Source organism: Podarcis raffonei, chromosome 10, assembly GCF_027172205.1.
Source record: "Podarcis raffonei isolate rPodRaf1 chromosome 10, rPodRaf1.pri, whole genome shotgun sequence".
In the NCBI taxonomy this organism is placed as follows: Eukaryota; Metazoa; Chordata; class Lepidosauria; order Squamata; family Lacertidae; genus Podarcis; species Podarcis raffonei.
This window is the reverse complement of record NC_070611.1, coordinates 6,659,417-6,678,472: the sequence shown is the minus strand read 5'-3', so window position 1 is coordinate 6,678,472 and position 19,056 is coordinate 6,659,417. Positions and strand designations below refer to the sequence as shown.

The 19,056-nt window shown below is 44.9% G+C and overlaps 1 protein-coding gene across 2 annotated transcripts; it reads right to left on the bottom strand.

Moving 5' to 3' along the window:
• Positions 1–1,334: 1,334 nt before the first annotated feature.
• Positions 1,335–11,925, bottom strand: ARMC10 (armadillo repeat containing 10). Of its 2 annotated transcripts, none has more exons than XM_053405983.1 (6): positions 11,639–11,925; positions 8,644–8,789; positions 7,207–7,341; positions 4,177–4,353; positions 2,849–2,920; positions 1,335–2,084 (listed from the first exon to the last, which is right to left on the bottom strand). In XM_053405983.1, the coding sequence occupies exons 1-6, from the start codon at positions 11,904–11,906 to the stop codon at positions 1,827–1,829; spliced, it is 1,056 nt and encodes a 351-aa protein (XP_053261958.1). In that variant the 5' UTR covers positions 11,907–11,925; the 3' UTR covers positions 1,335–1,826. The 2 variants fall into 2 exon arrangements, with proteins under 2 accessions (XP_053261958.1, XP_053261957.1); XM_053405982.1 differs by having other exon boundaries at positions 8,644–8,792; positions 11,639–11,924.
• Positions 11,926–19,056: the final 7,131 nt, after the last annotated feature.

Genomic DNA, 19,056 nt, shown 5'->3' with positions numbered 1-19,056 from the left:
AGCATAGGACTTGCTGATCAGAAGGTCAGCGGTTCGAATCCCCGCGACGGGGTGAGCTCCCGTTGCTTGGTCCCTGCTCCTGCCAACCTAGCAGTTCGAAAGCACGTCAAAGTGCAAGTAGATAAATAGGTACCGCTCTGGCGGGAAGGTAAACGGCGTTTCCATGCGCTGCTCTGGTTCACCAGAAGTCATGCTGGCCACATGACTCGGAAGCTGTACGCCGGCTCCCTCGGCCAATAAAGCGAGATGAGTGCCGCAACCCCAGAGTCGGTCACGACTGGACCTAATGGTCAGGGGTCCCTTTACCTTTACCTTTATACTATTTGCAGTTTTACATCACTACATACTTGTACTTGCTGTGAAATACAAATGGGAGAGTACTATGGCACTGCATTTGAAACATACTACTTTTTCATTTAATTGCTACTTTACATTTTATTCAGGTGTATGGGTTTGAGCTACTAAAACACAAATGCAATGAATTATGGCTTTGGGTACACTGATGTTCACAGCTCACTTGTTGGAGGACTTAAGTTCATCTGTAAGATACTGGGCAGTAACATCCTTTTGTGACTGATGAAATCTGTCATAACCAGGCTGCAAGGTTTCTGCCTTGAGTATAAACTCAACCATACATAAATCTGACCATCTTTGCAAAACAAAAATAAATTCCTTCCAGAGGTGTAAATTTAATTTTTGTGTGCATAATTGCAAGCTATTCTTTTTAGAGGGCTTAAAGTTAAATAGTAAATAAAAAAGCACAGAGTCTGATTATCATTGTACTGGTATATAAAAACAGGGTATGGGAGGCAGCAATGCCAACACATTACAAAACATTGTATGCTCATAGTAAATGCTGTTAGAAGAAGAAGAAGAGTTTGGATTTGATATCCCGCTTTATCACTACCCTAAGGAGTCTCAAAGCGGCTAACAATCTCCTTTCCCTTCCTCCCCCACAACAAACGCTCTGTGAGGTGAGTGGGGCTGAGAGACTTCAGAGAAGTGTGACTAGCCCAAGGTCATGTGGAGGAGCGGGGAAGCGAACCAAGTTCACCAGATTACGAGTCCACCGCTCTTAACCACTATACCTGTTGCACCCTTGCAGCTCGCTATACACAAGCTGCTCCTCATACATTTCAATAGAGAAGGTAGCTCTACTCTTATATGGAGTTTTCTCCATATTTACATGTGGAACTCACATACAACTCTGGAATACAGCCAAAATATTCTATCAGGTTTTCTCAGCCCTAAGAAGATAGATCAAGGTCAATTAAAATATTTATACTATCAAGGCAGTGTACAAAAATATACAAACTGAATAAAACACCACAAAATAGCTATAAGAATAGCTGACTCATCTTTAAAATAATTAAATGTCTGAACTGAAAATAATTAAATGACTTAAATGTCAGCATTTTTACAAAAAGTCTGAGACACCTAAAAAGTAGCAAGGATGAAATCAGCAACACAAAATGCCTAACTCCTATTTGAAATGAGTTGGACTCTTGAGACACACGGAGAGCTTTAAATCAAAACATGCAAAGTTATGACTGAAGCATTTCTACAGAAATTAGCTCTACACAAATTGTATTTAGCAACATAAATGAACAGTACTGATCTACAGCTTCATGTGAATTCTACCCTGTAATGCTTTTCCATCAAAGTTGAAAGCAGTTTCATACATGCAAGAAGTTCTACTACTTTTCTTCCTGTTCCATGAACATGTAGGCCTACATATATATACTGTGAGTCCTACATTCATAAGCATTAGCTTAGGCTTTTGCATCCGAAATTTGATTTTGAACAGTTTTTAACGATTTCCAGTTTCAGCACCGCTGCATTATCAGTTCTGCCACTTGTTCTTTTACTTCTGTGTCATGATGGTACAACAAAGATGTTAGCTTCTGAGCGCACTCTGTAGTATTCCCCCAGAGTACAGAAAAAATTGAACCTTCATTGTGATGATGGACAGTAATGCTCTTGTCCTTTTGCGTAAGTTTTGTTAAGTTTGTGGCAAACACCAGGACCCTGAGCAAAACTTCTTTGTTTATGCAGGTGTCAAACAGGGATAATAAGAAGGGTGCCTACAGAATTAAACGAACAAGAAATAGTTGTTCATAGGCATGAAAAAATAAGTGAACATACATCTTTTTAGTAAATATCATATGCATCACTAACACACCGTCATGGGCTCTAGTAATTTACTAGCTTCTGAACTTCCCTATGCCAACCCAAAATCAAATTTTGAGCACCATACACCTCAAGCATTCTCCAGCTACTAACCTGGAGTATTCCTTACCTCTGATCACTCAGCTATAGCTATTTTGACCTTTAAAGCCCTATACGGCCTAGGACCCTCGTACCCATGGGACCGCCTCTCCTGGTATGTCCCACAGAGGAACTTACGGTCTTCAAACAAAAACATCTTGGAGGTCCCAGGCCACAGAGAGGTTAGGCTGGCCTCAACCAGAGCCAGGGCTTTTTCGGCTGCGGCTCCGATCTGGTGGAACACTCTGTCACAAGGGACTAGGGCCCTGCGGGACTTGACATCTTTCTGCAGGGCCTGCAAGAGAGAGCTGTTCCACCAGGCCTTTGGCCAAGGCACAGTCTGACCCCCCTCCTTTGGTAATCCTCACAGAACTCTAGCCCAATGGTTGCCATCAATTTGATTTGAATTAATTTTATAATGAAATGATTTTAGAATGTTGTATTATTTTATTGTTGTTAGCCGCCCTGAGCCCGGCTTCAGCTGGGGAGGGCGGGATATAAATAAAAATTTATTATTATTATTATTATTATTATTTCTTCAAATAGTAATTGTTGGGAAAAGCATAAAAAGTAGCATTACCTGAGCATTAAGGAGATGTTCCGTCATAGCTGGGTTTGCTGATAAATTCACAAGCACTTTTAGGACCTGAACCTATTAATATAGGGGGAAAGTTAATTTTAATAATATACTTTGGATTTAACACTACACATAAAATAAGCAGGATATATTAGGAACACATATTACTAATTTACTAATCAATAAGATTTGCCAGCACAACTTACAAACTGCAGGCTAGGAGATCATAAAACAAAAAATTTAGATCCCACTTTTTCTGGCAGTTCAACATGGTGACAAAACCAAAATTATAAGGAGAGAAAATAGCAAACTATTATAAACCCAATTTTCTTGTAACAAGCATTTGAACTTATTAGGAAATAAGTCCCTTTTAAGTTTTATCAGTACTTATTTCTGAGTAAACCAGTACGAGAATTGGCTACCCGCATTGCAAGCTTCATAAATTATTCAGTTTGGGGGGTGGCACAGAAAGGGGGGTTTGCAGCACCAAACCAGCACACCACTTTGGGACCAGTCTGTAGTCAAGCTTGGGGGTAAACCTATAAGCCCTGGTTTGACTGTCAATTAGTCAGTTTGGAGGGCACTGCAGAAAGCAGGATTTGGGGCACAAAACTAGCACCAAACTTTGACATCAGTTGCAGGGGGGAAACAGAATTTCGGGGCCACACATTAATGAAGCTTGCATAGTACTCAGCAGAAACACAAAGTTAATCTGAGCTGTGAAGTGTAAACTGACCCCAAAGCTGCAATGCAGCATGACTATTGACAGCAACCTTATCCTTCTAGGAGCCTATCTTTGCACCTATTCTTAATTTAAAATCTACACCCATCTGTCATAAGTATAAATCTATCCTGAATTCGCAGAGAATCTTGTTTTCTTCTAATAATGTGTGCTTCTGTAATCTAAAGAAGAAAGATTCAGAACTGTTCAAAACAAGCTCTGCTGTTATTTTCACTCGAGAGTGATAGAGAGCCATCTTGTGGTACCCTTACCTTACAAAGGAACAGGGAATGGAGTCCTGCTAAGGTCTTTTCTTATGAATGACCAATAAGCAATTGTTTTAATGCTCTGGTTCAAATCACTTTTCTAATTGGAGTTAACATTTTTTTGAGTTGGCTCTGGAGTTCAGAAAGCCTAAATAGTCCTACTCCCTCACTTTTTAAAAAGAGGGGAGTAAAGAAAAATCCGCTAAAAACATTTTCTACCCCCTTTAACTTATGTGCATGACTACTATTAATTTTCAAAGTAATTTACTACACAGAGAATTAAAGGACAAGAAAAGCAGAATCCAAAAGATTTTCCTCCTAACAAGACGAGCATCTTATGGTACCTGTGTTCTTTCATTTCCTTCCGAAAGCATTTGAAGAAAGCATGGTATGAAGCTTGTCATCATGTGATGATATTCATTGGTAACAGACATATTGGTTAAAAACCGAAGCCCAGCCAGCTGAAGTTCAGAGTTCAAGGGAGATGAATCTGTCTCCTCACAAACTATGGTAATATATATCTTAGGGAGGGAAAAACAAAAACACGATTAGAACAAACCACTCCCAGTGATAATCCCACTGTTATTAAAAACAAAATATTATCGCTGTTGAACACAAATTTTGAACAAATAAGCAAAGTAGCTTTTTTTAAACATGAGGCATAGTGAATGCTGCTAATTTAAACAATTGGCAAAACCTTTTATATTTATTTATCATATTCATAGAATATTTATCATATTCTAAATGTAGAGTTATCTGTTTTCTTCTCTGTTTAAAGTATTGTTAATACTGTATATACTCGAGTATAAGCCGACCCGAATATAAGCCAAGGCACCTAATTTTACCACAAAAAAACTGGGAAAACTTATTGACTTGAGTATAAGCCTAGGGTGGGAAATGCAGCAGCTACTGGTAAATTTCAAAAATAAAAATAGATACCAATAAAATTACATTAATTGAGGCATCAGTAGGTTAAATGTTTTTGAATATTTATTTCAAAGAAAAACAGTAAACTAGCTCTGTAAGTGGTAAAGAGGGTCAACAAAAACAAGATGGTATCAACAATAACTTTAAAAGTACAAAAATATTCATCTCTCTCCCTTCTCATTATACTCAAACTACTCCCTCTTACATTCCTCAGCTGCCTCATGAGAGCTCTAAAATATTCCACAGTTCTTTACTCAAACCTCTTAAGGTAAAGGTAAAGGTACCCCTGCCCGTACGGGCCAGTCTTGCCAGACTCTAGGGTTGTGCGCCCATCTCACTCTATAGGCCGGGGGCCAGCGCTGTCCGCAGACACTTCCGGGTCACGTGGCCAGCGTGACAAGCTGCATCTGGCGAGCCAGCGCAGCACATGGAACGCCGTTTACCTTCCCGCTGGTAAGCGGTCCCTATTTATCTACTTGCACCCGGGGGTGCTTTCGAACTGCTAGGTTGGCAGGCGCTGGGACCGAACAACGGGAGCGCACCCCGCCGCGGGGATTCGAACCGCCGACCATGCAATCGGCAAGTCCTAGGTGCTGAGGTTTTACTCACAGCGCCACCCGCGTCCCTGCCACTCAAACCTCTTACCATTGTTTAAAACTGCCAGTTTTCCCCGTCCCCTCCAGCCTTTCAGTGTTTCTCCCTTCTCACTGTCATGCCATGCTCACTACTCTTGTGCAACCTGACTTCACTTTTGCTTGCTGCCTTTATACAAATCCAGGATTGTGATGCGGCAACTACAAATCCTCCAGTGGGGGCTGCCACCACGAAAGCCTTTCTTCCCAGGGAAAGAAAGGTATCTTGTGGACCAGAAGCTAATTCTGGACTAAATTTTGCAAGCCCACAGCTTTAATTTTTAAGGAAGGAAACCTCAACAGATAAAGGGGATGCTGGTGCTATCATACCCGAAGTTTCCAGCAGTGATGACAACAGAACACAGGTGCTTCCCCCCTCCCCAAACTACCCCACTGGTTCACCCAGCCTTCAGTCTCAAAACATCTGATATACACATATCAAAGGGCTCGAGTTCAAGCTCCCTCAAAGCTCCGTGGGAGAATCGCATTCACTTCTCGCAGGAGGGGAGGCGCCCACACGGGCAAGAAAGACACAGCCCAGGGCTTGCAGCCAAGGGAGCCAAAAGCAAACCAGACCCCTTCTTCCCGCTGACCCCAAGGTGTGTCTTCAGCCTCTGAGGTGCCCAGGTACGGCGGGAAGTGTCAGGGCAGCCAAGGTGTGGGAAGCGGGGCAGGGGGGCAGCGGCCTCACCTACAGAAATGCATAGGCAAGAAGCTGAGATCAAGGCTCTGCAGCCAGCACAGCACCGTCCAGGGCAGCCCCGCACGCCTTGGGCTCGTGGAGTAGGACATGAGGAGAGGCAGCTTCCCTTCACGAGCGCCTTCTAGAACCATAATGGCAGTTGCCACAGCAACCGCCACCACCGCTCTGTCTGGTTTTTGTTTTTTTTCAAAAGGAGCACTGCCGCGCATGCGTCGGAACGCCTGGGTTTCCTTAAGCGTTTGCACATGCGCAACTGAAGGGCTGTTTGCACACACGCAACTTTGCTGCTGTTGACAGCAGTGGAGGAGGAGGAAAGAGCAGTCGAAATGGGCTGCATTCTGGCTGCTCGTTCCACCTCCTCCGCCAACAACAGCCTCTGCCGCTCACAAGTCATCCGCACTGCACCGGAGAACAGGTAAGTGGGACCCTCACTCGAGTATAAGCCGAGGGGGGCTTTTTCAGCATAAAAAATGTGCTGAAAAAGTCGGCTTATACTCGAGTGTATACGGTAGATTGAGGGGCAACACCACCAACTATCCCTACAGTTTTAGGTTTTATTATGCAAATGCAAGAGCTAATTCATTGCCCTCTGAATACAAATACTAAAATTGGCATGTTGTCATATTTATTTGCAACACTTGTTTGAACAGCACCTGAACTTAAAGTAATGTAGGTTGGATGACTGTGACAAGAGAAGTAAGTCATCCTATTTTTTGTTCATCATTAGTGGTTCTCTTCTGAATGCCCTTCCCTTCTTATGTCAGGTGGGTAGTACCAGAGAGAGGGCCTTTTCAGCTGTGGTGTCCCACATATGGAAAGCCCCTTTGAGTTATATTTATGATAATCTTTGTTATTAATTTGGTGTTGCTTATGACTTTGAGAGCTGTCCTGGGAGTTTTAACTGAAGGGCAGCATGTAAAATGCTGTAATTAATCATTATAAAAAGTATTTACCTAATCAACATTACAGGGGGAAGCTTAGATCACATTGAAGTCAACGGGAAAACTTTCATTGATTTGAATCTAAATGGGACTGCACAAAAAGTTCTTCATATAAACTCATTATTAATGCACAGAGTTTTCTGTAGAAGAGTTTGTTGCTTTTAAACTTACCTTCATCTCTTCTTGATTTTTAATATTCATACTCAAGTTATTAAGTGCATTCAGTGCTTTTTCTTTAACTTTAGTGTCAGGAACTGAAAGCATTTTTCCAACAACGATAAGCCCGCCTAAATTTCGAATGATATCCTACGAGTTAAACAGAAAAATGTGTGATATACAATTATCTTAATTTAATTGCGGGAGCCAAACAAAATATGTTTTAATTGCTACATGAATTCTGCTTGAATCAACAAAGAATACAATGAAGAAATTGGATTTCATTTTTATCTAATCTGTAAAAACTACTCTAGGCATAGCATTTACTGTAAGGTGGAGCATGTGGGTAGACACTGCAAAAGGAATCATTTCCCTCCTCTTCCCACCTCTCCCAAACTACTCCCAACACACCAGGACACTCTCTTCAAGTGGGACAGAGTTACGCAGGAGTTGGAAGGGGGATAAAAGTGCCTACTTCCTCACAAGTGTTCATGGAACTGTGGTTTGCTCATGCAAAGGGCTCTGTGCATCATCCTTGCCAACGACTAATGACATCTCTACTTTTTCTCATTGAGGTAAGGTACAGAACAGTGAAGTACTCTCAACTCAATCTCCTGTATCCTCTATAAGGGCTCCTCCAGACGACCTGTTTACTGAGCATTCAGCCTGATTTACTTGCACAAAGCTTATGTAGAGGATAAATGATAGCTGGTCTCTACTGATCATTTGTCTGCAGGGTGGTTTATTACAATGAAAATTTCTCCTGATTTTCTTGCAGGGTGTTCATATATCTTTCCATTAATCATTCGTTTATTTCACACTTTTCAATGCATTTCCTCATCCCTTCCCAAACTACACAAAGTCTTTCTTTTTTTAAAAAAAGTGGATTTGTTGAGCTACAGCAACAGAGCCCTAACTGCGCAAACTGAAAGTTTGTGCTCTTGAGGCCCTCTCCACAATAATGAGAGTCTGGAGGCACCACTAGTGTTGAGATAGGACGAGGCACTATGGGTCTGCTTAGAATTCTGTCACTTAAGCTGTGGAAGTTGTATTGGTCCTAGAAAAATACACGGCTAAGTATTACAGTTACCTAACCCAGTGGTTCCCAACTGGTGGTCTGTGGACCCCCCCGGGGGTCTGCGTAATCCACCCAGGGGGTCCTTAGCACAATTCACAATACCAAAAACTACCATAGAGATATAAATATTTTCAAAAGCCATGGCTTTCAAAAAACGGGCTCTGAAGTACTTTGCTAATTGGGAACCACTGACCTAACAGAAGCCAAGATCTACTTGTAGAAGATTTCATTTTGAAGATTTATACCCCACTCTTAGATTATATGATCCTGATCCCGAGGAAACAAATTGCATTGCTTTAATTAGTTTTTACATGATTATTACTTTATCTTATTGCCTTTTATATATTTTCTTTTCTTTTAAGCAAAGAACTTACCTGATTTGCAGAGAATGCAGCACTGTTGCTCAATGTAATCAAGGCTTGTTCCTGAATTGTGGGATCCTTCGTAGAGTCAAGTAAACGAACAAGATTCTGTATATGGTGTGCCTCCAGATCATGGGATGATTTTGGAAGATCCACGTCTTCTAATTTTAGAAATTTTAGAAACATAAACAATTTCTACACTAGTGATTTAATTGTTGAGGAGGGAGAGGAAAGGAAGGAGCGGATCAAGGCCACAAGCCCTTCTGGGCAGCCTTCGCAGGGCAACATCATCATGTCAGTGGTGGATTGGGCCTGGGGTAAAAGTGGGTGGAGCAACACATTTTAGGTTGTCTTTTATGCAATGAGCTAGTTGCTACATAGGCTCACACGCCACACTCCATTCTCTCTACCCAGACATGAAGGACACATTCCAGCCATGCAAAAACTGTTAGGGTGTAAAGCAGGGGCAGTGAGGGATATGGTCTGGGGAGAGGCATGTGTGACTTGGAGAGAGTCCCAAGGGCCAGACAGAGGGGGCTACAGGGCCACATTTGGTGCCTGGGCCTGAAACTCGCCATCCCTGGAATAGAGTGTTAACACCTGTCTCTACATTGCATATCTGAAAGGCTGCAGTAGTCTATAGTGGTTAATGTGTGTATATGCACTAGCTAAAACAGTTGCACTACAATTTTTTTTTTTATTGTACATTAGGCATTTCTTTGCGTTTCAAACCTGTGTAGCTACACTCTGAACTATTATAGCCCAATGACAGAAAGTTTGACATGAACATAAAAGGCTGTGTTAAAACAGAGATACATTTTGGTGACAGTGGACAGATCACTAACTCAGCTCCAATGACCAATTAGTAAGACGGTTATGATAATAAAGTCCTATTTAACTGGTTTTTATGGAGCAGAATAAAGCAAAGAATGTTGTTCTCCCTGCATCTGAGGATGTCTGTTCTGAACTCCCTGCATCTGAGGATGTCTGTTCTGAACCAGTGTTTGACATTTCGTCTTGGAACTAATAATAACCATGTATTTCCTATCTATTCTCCCTCCTAGGACAGTGGACTTGGGTTCTTCCTTATTTCTTTACTTAAAACTGCATTTGTCCAATTGGCTCCAACCCACCTTGGAAACAGTATGGAAAGAGGAGGAGGGAGAGACATATTTGAAACAGGTTTATTATACCTTATCAGCAGCTGGTCTAGGTGAGAATCAACAGCCTCATTCACTAATAACTAGCAATGGGTGCCTGAACAAAAAGGTTCATTTTTTTAATAAATGAAAAAGTCTCTAATGGCAAGAGGGGAAAGAAAGTAGACTGTAGGCCAAACTGCCTAGCTAGAGTGACAAGCCCTGGTAATGTTATGTTAATAGCATGTACTGTACATAAATAACATGCGAACCCCTTGAACTGTGCTTCTGACAAGTGACTGAGGAGTCCTAAACAGCTCTGGTCAAAGGGATTGTTGTTTAGTTGTGTCCAACTCTTTGTGACCCCATGGCCCAGAGCACACCAGGCACTCCTGTCTTCCACTGCCTCCCGCAGTTTGGTGTTTGGTCAAACTCATGCTGGTAGCTTCGGGAAGACTGTCCAACCATCTCGTCCTCTGTCGTCCCCTTCTCTTTGTGCCCTCCATCTTTCCCAACATCAGGGTCTTTTGCAGGGAGTCTTCTCTTCTCATGAGGTGGTCTAAGGGATACACAGCTGTATTTCTCTGCACTTGCCACTGGCGTAATCAGGGCCAGATTTAGATCTGATGAGGCCCTAAGCTACTGAAGGTATTGGGGCACTTTAGATGTCCAGCTGTCCTCTGTCAACAACAAATTGTTGCTCTTTTTTGTATTGAATATATGCTACAGTGGTACTTCTGGATGCGAACAGGATCTGTTCCAGAGCCCCGTTCGCATCCTGAAGCGAACGCAACCCGCGTCTGCACGTGCGCGGGTCGTGATTCGCCACTTCTGTGCATGCGCGTGACGTCATTTTGAGCGTCTGCACATGAAACCCGGAAGTAATGTGTTCAATTACTTCTGGGTCGCCATGGAGCGCAACCTGAAAACGCTTAACCTGAAGCAACGTCAACCCGAGGTATGACTGTATATGGTAGTTTATGGACCTAATGGGTATCTAAAACCATTTGCACATAACAAAATATGTATTTTATCAAGGTAATTGTTGAACTGAAATAAAATTAAGAAGAAATATATTAATAGTGAAATACAGTGGTACCTCGGGTTAAGTACTTAATTCGTTCCGGAGGTCTGTTCTTAACCTGAAACTGTTCTTAACCTGAAGCACCACTTTAGCTAATGGGGCCTCCTGCTGCCTCCGCTGCGCAATTTCTGTTCTCATCCTGAAGCAAAGTTCTTAACCCAAGATACTATTTCTGGGTTAGCGGGGCACAAGACGTTGGACATAATATCATGTTTGCTGACTGGGAACAGTTGTGGACCACCGGGATTAAATTTACGGCATGTAATGCCTTTAGAGAGAATATAATGAAAATGACCTACAGGTGGTACATGACCCCAGTCAAGCTTGCAAAAATCTACCATTTGCCCGACAACAAATGTTGGAAATGTAAGGAAAATGAAGGTACATTCTTTCATCTTTGGCGGACGTGTCCCAGGATTAAGGCTTTCTGGGAAATGATATATAACGAATTGAAAAAGGTATTTAAATATACCTTCTTGAAGAAACCAGAGGCCTTTCTCTTGGGCATGGCTGGCCAAGTGGTGCCAAAGAAGGACAGAACTTTTTTTATGTATGCTATTTCTGGGTTAGCGGAGTCTGTAACCTGAAGCGTCTGTAACCTGAGGCACCACTGTACAATTAAGAAGAAGTATATTATTAGTGAAATAATTATTAAGCTCTAACTTAACATTTTGGAAATGTACATCCAGTTTTTTGAGGGGCCCCCAAAAGAGTGGAGCCCTATCATCTTGAAAAGCGCAAACTGGGTAACTGGAAAATGCATTAAGAACAAAACAAACCTTACCTTGCCGAAGGTTTTCCGGCCCCTTCCGGCCCGGGCTGGATATCACGGGCATCGCCGACACTTTCTGGAGCAATGTGGGGGCGGCCGCCCGGTGCTCCTCCTGCCCGGGGCGAACATCTCCCCGCTTTGCCCCGGCTCCGGCTCCTCCCTGGCGCCCCCTTCTCCGGCTGGTCGCTCGGTAAACGCAGTAGCAGACGCCGGCCCCGGCCGCCAGCCCCGCCGCCAGCCCCGTCCGCGCCGTCACAGACGACCCTCCGCTCCCCCTCATGGTCACGTCTCCCTCGGCGCCTCAGAGATCCGACGGGAGGAAGCGGCCATTAGCGCCACGGGGAGGCCGAGAGCGCGGGCTCCGCCTCCCTCGCTCGGCGGCCTGGAAGAGCAGCGGCGCCTCGGCGCCCCCTTGCGCGCGCGGCGCCATCCGCATCCAGACCTCCGCGCGCAGGAAGCGCGCAGGAAGCGCCCCAAGTTTTTTATTTCACCGCCCACTGCAGCCTCATAAGTAGACGAAGCAACGGAATCGCGAGTAAAACATCCATTCGCTTTCTCTCTTCATGTCGCCTTTGCCCTCGGGTGGGAAAAATATTGCGCCCGGGAAAGGGAAGGGGGAGTCAACAGACACTCAAGGAATAGTTTCGGAGAAAAGGCTTTTATTTCTACCATCCATGAACTGGTAGAAGGAGCAAGTGTGATAGTTCACAAAAAAACATGCACGAGTTCACAGTCATGTGCACAAGCATATATACCCCTTTCCAGTTCCCTCCCCCTTTCTCCTTCTTCCAGAGTCCTGCCCCATGAGTTCCTCTGAGCATGAACAGAAAGCTGTCTTGGGACTCTTGGACTCTTGGCAGGAAAGGGGGGTGAGAGCCTTGCGTTCAGCGTGTCCAAGGATGTGTTACTTTTCTCTTGCTCTAGTGGCACAGTTCCAGGAAGGAAAAGTTGCAGTCTGGTTAACAAGGCCAACTAGCCTGAGAAATGAAAAAAGCATTGTTCTATTCAGCTACCTTTGTTACAGCAGAGCGGAATATGCTTAGCTAATGCTTTTTGTCTTAGAGGAAATGCAGTTTTAATGCTTGAGGCGAGGCCTGGCTGGGGGGGGGGATTCTGAAGAAGTGTGCATGCACACGAAAGCTCATACCAAGAACTGGTGTATCTGAAGAAGTGTGCATGCACACGAAAGCTCATACCAAGAAGTAACTTAGTTGGTCTTTAAGGTGCTACTGGAAAGAAAATTTTTTTTAGTGTTTTTGGGGTGATCCTAACTGTTCCCCTACATTCAGAGCCTCTTTAACCCTGCTCTTCATCCAGGGAGGCTCTTTTTAGTGCAGTTCGTAGGACGAGGAGATAAGGACTTAAAGCGCAATCCTAAACCCAGAAAGAGGGGGTCCCAGGGCGCGCTTCTCCCGGGGAGGCTGGAGCCGCAGGGCGGAATGCGCCCCCCCCCGCGGGCTGCTGTAACAGCCCCCACCGACGGCTGGATTCTTCCATTTGCCGCTCGCACTCCATCCTCAAGCGTTGGTTTGGTGCCCCCTGGTCGGGACGCCCTAAATGCGCCTCTGCCCGGGTTCTGGCCTACTCTGAGCAAGAGGGGGGAGGCACAAGGTTTGCACCCCCTGGTCCTGCGCTGTTGGTGAGGGCCAGTCTGGCCAGCGTGTGCCCCGGGGCCAGGCTCTGCGCATGGAGTGGCTGGATCAGCAGTGCGCCCCCCCCCCACAGCAGAGACCGTGGACAAGAAGCTCAAAAGGGTTGCTTTGGGTCCCCTTTGGCTCTCTGCCAGTGACTCCCCCCGCCGTAGGGATTGGGTCTGTTCTGCTGCATGCCCCCCCCCCGCCTGCTGTAACCGCCCCCACCAAAGGCTGGATTCTTCCATTTGCCTCTGGCACTCCATCCTAAAGCATCGCTTTGGTGTCCCCCTTGCAACTGCAGATTTTGGAGTTTATGGGAACTACAGGGGAAAGGAGCAGTAACTTTGCATGAGTCTATTCTGGATACAACTCAAAAGTGGGGGGGGGGATCAACACCCAGTGGTGTAGCGTGGGTTGTCAGCACCCGGGGCAAGGCAAGTAATTTGCGCCCCCTAACCCGTGGATTTTAGTGGGGGCTGAGAGCTGCGAGTGCGAGCGCCCCCCCCAGATGTTGCGCCTGGTGCGGCCGGCCCCCCCTGCACCCCCCACGCTACGCCACTGTCAACACCTGACATTTAATCTCACCACCTTCGCCCATTGTCTGCTGAGCTGCATTGCCCCTTCTAGGTTGCTGAGTACAGTGGTACCTCAGGTTACATACGCTTCAGGTGACAGACTCCGCTAACTCAGAAATAGTACCTCGGGTTAAGAACTTTGCTTCAAGATGAGAACAGAAATTGGGCTCCGGCGGTGCGGCAGCAGCAGGAGGCCCCATTAGATAAAGTGGTACCTCAAGTTAAGAACAGTTTCGGGTTAAGAGCGGACCTCCGGAACGAATTAAGTACGTAACCTGAGGTACCACTGTACTGCAGTCCCAGGAGAAGCCACAACAGGTAAACTTTCTTTCCTGCCTAACTGTTCCTTGTCCTCTTTTTTCAGGATCAAGTTACCATTGCATGTGGATACATAAAAAGCAGCATTTTCTTTAAAATGAAAAAAAGCAGCTTGAGAGGGGCCAGTTTAGGGGAAAGCATCAGTGTGAGGGCTGTTTTAGCCTTTCTTTGTCTGCCACTTCTCCATTCCTTTGTTGTTGTTGTTGTTTAGTCGTTTAGTCGTGTCCAACTCTTCGTGACCCCATGGACCAGAGCACGCCAGGCACCTCTGTCCTCCACTACCTCCCGCAGTCTGGTCAAACTCATGCTGGTAACCTCGAAAACACTATCCAACCATCTCGTCCTCTGTCGCCCCCTTCTCCTTGTGCCCTCCATCTTTCCCAGCATCAGTGTCTTCTCCAGGGAGTCTTCTCTTCTCATGAGGCGGCCAAAGTACTGGAGCCTCAGCTTCACGATCTGTCCTTCCAGTGAGCACTCAGGGCTGATTTCCTTAAGAATGGATGCGTTTGATCTTCTTGCAGTCCATGGGACTCTCAAGAGTCTCCTCCAGCACCATAATTCAAAAGCATCAATTCTTCGGCGATCAGCCTTCTTTATGGTCCTATCTACCCGCAACTGTTTCTCCCTCTCTGTGGTGCTGAACCCATGTTTGTGAGGGTAGAGTGTGGAAACAAACTGGAAATAGCTTGAGAGGGAGGAATCTCTTAGTGGAGAAGCAGGGCATGGGGGAGGGCTTTCCCTGCTCGTTCTCTACTTAAACCACCCTCTTCCAACAGTGTTCTTTTAAAATAAGTAGTAGGTTACAACTTTTACTTTCATGCATCTGCTTGCAATGGTGATGAGCCTGCTATTCCAGGGGTCAGCAAGGTTTACCTCTCCTGGGCGGGTTCACTCCTGCAGAGATCGCTCCATGGGCCAGATGATGCAATTTCCAGCATCCTCACATTGATTTCCAGCACCGCGGAAGCGAGTCCCTACTCCGTACTGCGCCAGTTTAGTGCAGCGTTTGGGGACTCTCCAAGCATGTGGCTCAGTTCAGGGGCGGCTCAGGGGCCGTTTAAACGACCCCCATGGGCCGCAGGTTGCAGACCCCTGTGCTATTCTGTGAGGTTTGGTCCCATTTGCGCTTTGTCCTCCAGCTCCAGCAGTCATTGTTTCTTCAGAACTCTGTTATGCACCCTGTCCCATCCCCCCATAGGATAAATGTATGTGCCAGCGAAGTGGAAACTTGGAGATTGCAACTTGAAATGTTGTCTGTGGTATGGTGCAATGCAGCTTATCATGTTCTTCAAAGTTCCTTCTCTCACTGGTGCTTTCTTCCCCTGTTTCTCTGTCTGTGCTATGCTTTTCCTCAAGTTTCCCTTTCAAGCTGTTCTCCCGGGTTCCTTTTTTTCCCATCCATTGCCTTCCCGCATGCTTCCACCAGCCGCCTTGCCTCTGGTCTCTCCACCCCTTCGTTTTACTATCTCCTATGATCTCTTTCAGGGACGCGGGTGGCGCTGTGGGTTAAACCACAGAGCCTAGGACTTGCTGATCAGAAGGTCGGCGGTTCGAATCCCCACGACGGGGTGAGCTTGGTCCCTGCTCCTGCCAACCTAGCAGTTCGAAAGCATATCCGGCGGGAAGGTAAACGGTGTTTCCGTGCGCTGCACTGGTTCGGCCACATGACCCAGAAGCTGTACGCCGGCTCCCTCGGCCAATAAAGCGAGATGAGCGCTGCAACCCCAGAGTCGGCCACGACTGGACCTAATGGTCAGGGGTCCCTTAACCTTTATATGATCTCTTTCAAGTTCTCAACCTTCCCCATAAAGCTCCGCCTCTCCCTAGGGTGTATGTGGTGTTTTAATCTGAGCCAAAATGACAAAGTTCCTTTTCAGTCTAGAAGTTGAACTGAAAATATTCTGGCAACTGTGCTCACTCAGCTGTTCGATAATAATCTGTCAGAAGTGCAATACGATATAGTGAGTACTCCCCTTTTAATTAAGAAAAAAATTATAGGCATAGTTTCTATTGGCATATCACTGTCTTTTTTCAGTGCACCAGTGTGCTTGAGTTGTGTTATCATTAAAATGACTGGGGATGTGACAATTGTTGAACACATTCTGGAGGTGCTATCATTACTTCAGTGTTAACTTTGTAATCTTCTCAGGTATTTAATTACTTTCCCAAAGGCATCTATAAATTAACTTCCTAAGCAGCGTGCCATCTGAGACATTAAAATATAACTTTTAATTTGGAAAGGTTGCTGAAAAATAATTCATTCTTGTGGTTGGATTTCTTATTTTAGTCTATTACCCCAGCCTGTCAAAAACCAACCTCTCTTTATCTTTAATCTGTATTAGCCACGGAGGTGTGTTGTGAATTGGAAGAAACACACCACTTATTCAGGCTAATACATATTTTGTGTCTACGAGCACAATATTTCAAAATAATGCATAGGTAGTTTTTAGCAGCGGTTACAGGTGTAAAAGCTCAGTTGCAAATGGCATATGCTAGTTTTGTATCACTGCACTAATGCTTTAATTGAGAAGAAGCTATGTTTTCATGATGTCTGTCATTAAGACAGGTTTTGTAGTGTAGAGGTTCACAAACTCTCTTGGGGTGTTTTTTCTTTGAGGTATAGGATGTCTTTGAGCTTCACACAGTACACTGCTAATGCACGAAGGTTGAAAATAATGCACCTTTCTTTGACAGATCAGGGGTTAGTTTGGGTCTCATAATCTGCCTGTTCTATCTGGGGATATACTCACAGCTTTGTAGTACAGCAGCTGTTCTGCCTTTTGGGCAGTCGGTTCTTGGATTTGCAGATTCAGGAAATCCCGTCCACTGAGAGCATGGTGCTCTGTTTTCATAATGTTACTTCAAAGCCTTGTTCTCAGATGGTTAAGTAACAAGATGACATATTATGACGGCTACTTTTTGCACAGCTGAGTAGTCAAGTTTGGATTTGTAGCTGGGTGTGTGTATTTTATTAGCAAAGAATGTGGGCTTTAGAATCATGTGACTCTGAAGCATCTTCTTTGGAAAGATTTATTTTGCTAAGCTAATAAGATATCTAGGTAAAGGTAAAGGTACCCCTGCCCATACGGGCCAGTCTTGACAGACTCTAGGGTTGTGCGCCCATCTCACTCAAGAGGCCGGGGGCCAGCGCTGTCCGGAGACACTTCCGGGTCACGTGGCCAGCGTGACATCGCTGCTCTGGCGAGCCAGAGCCGCACACGGAAACGCCGTTTACCTTCCCGCTAGTAAGCGGTCCCTATTTATCTACTTGCACCCAGGGGTGCTTTCGAACTGCTAGGTTGGCAGACGCTGGGACCGAACAACGGGAGCGCACCCCGCCGCGGGGATTCGAACCGCCGACCTTTCGATCGGCAAGCCCTAGGCGCTGAGGCTTTTACCCACAGCGCCACCTGCGTCCCAATATATAATATAAGATATCTAAGGACCAAATTTAAGCAAATTTATTATAATGTGGGAGACAGGGACAGACGGGATGGAAAGAAAGGAATCAAGTGCCTGTGATGAAATATAATAGCTTTTTAGTGCAAGTGAGAGATGAGTAGTAACAACAGCAGTAACTACAGATGACAGCAAAGTCATGGCCTTTGGGGAAAGTGGTTTCCTAGTAGTATTCAACTTGGTGCTCATTTGGCTGAGAATATTTTTGAACTTCATAGGACAAACCAAAGCTGCATTTCTGTTTTGCATCTTCAACTAGCTGCGAACTCTTGCAAACACCCAAAGGAGAAATACTGACTCTTCCTAATGGTACATCAATATTTAAATGGCCAGAAATGGGGCCAGTTGGGTTCAGTGGTGGTACTTTCCGCCTTCTGCTTCAACTGCTCATAGAAGATGATTTCGGAAGCGGGAATGCCAGTGGGTGGCATGTTAAGTGGGTTGAAGTGCTTTGGTGGGAGAATGTTGCCATATGTGAAATGGCCCTTAAGTGCTGTAACGAAAACTTTATTGCTATTCTTCTGTCCTCTCTATGAGAAAATGAGTTAACTTTAGGTGTATCCAGAATTTTCCAGAAAACCAGTATATATATAAAAAAGATTCAGGAGGTAAGTGGCAAGATAAGGCTGTTTGATGCAGTTGCTTAAGGCATACCAGCTTCTTTTCCACATTTGTTCTAGGAAGGTGTGGGACCCATTTGAGCTCTTGGGGTTAATTCTTAATGACTGGCAAGTCTTCCAAAGTCCAGTTAGCCAAATCCTCAGTTAGCACTTGTGTCCATTTTTTGAATGAGAAACTCTACCAATTTTGGGGAAATGCTAAAGATGCTTTCTCCCTTTCTTTTACAGAACTTTTTTGTGTGTGGCTGAAGAAAGACAGTGGTGAGTACTGTCTTAACACATACCACCCACTGCCTTGTAAGAATTTGCAATACTTGGTCCATTTTAATTCTCAGCTTTCAGGCCCACTCCTCACTTTTTCTTCATCACCACTTCCACCAATAATTAGCTCTTCCATAATTCTGATGGCATTTAAATACATTGAACATTTTTAAACAAGGGATTCTGGTGTGTGGCAAATATAAGCAATGTGACACCCGTGTAACTGGACTCCATATTTCTGCATGTGCGTTAACCCAGAAACAAGAAAGCTGTGTGTCAATCTAGATGATGTACGATCTCAGTAAGTACACATGATAAGATTTCTAGTTAAGATGTGTTCCTATCCCCCCCCAATCCCAAAGAAGACAGGTTTATACTGTAAAATATTTAACAAAACAGGAAGAAATGGTGAAACAAGCCAACTAGGTACCAGTTCTTGAAGTCGCAAAGCTCCCAAAGCAGGTGGTCTCTCGGGCCTGCTTTCCCATGTATCCCATCCCTCTTTTTCTGCTACAGGTAGATGATAGTTGATGACTTTCACACAGGAGTTAGCTGGTCAACTT

Excerpts from the sequence above, each read along its gene's own strand:
- ARMC10 (XM_053405982.1), bottom strand. The coding sequence starts at position 11,906 with ATGAGGGGGAGCGGAGGGTCGTCTGTGACGGCGCGGACGGGGCTGGCG. Across the intron at positions 4,354-7,206 it reads AAAATCAAGAAGAGATGAAG|ATATATATTACCATAGTTTG; the intron begins GTAAGTTTAAAA and ends TCCCTCCCTAAG. Across the intron at positions 2,085-2,848 it reads AACATCTCCTTAATGCTCAG|GCACCCTTCTTATTATCCCT; the intron begins GTAATGCTACTT and ends TTAATTCTGTAG.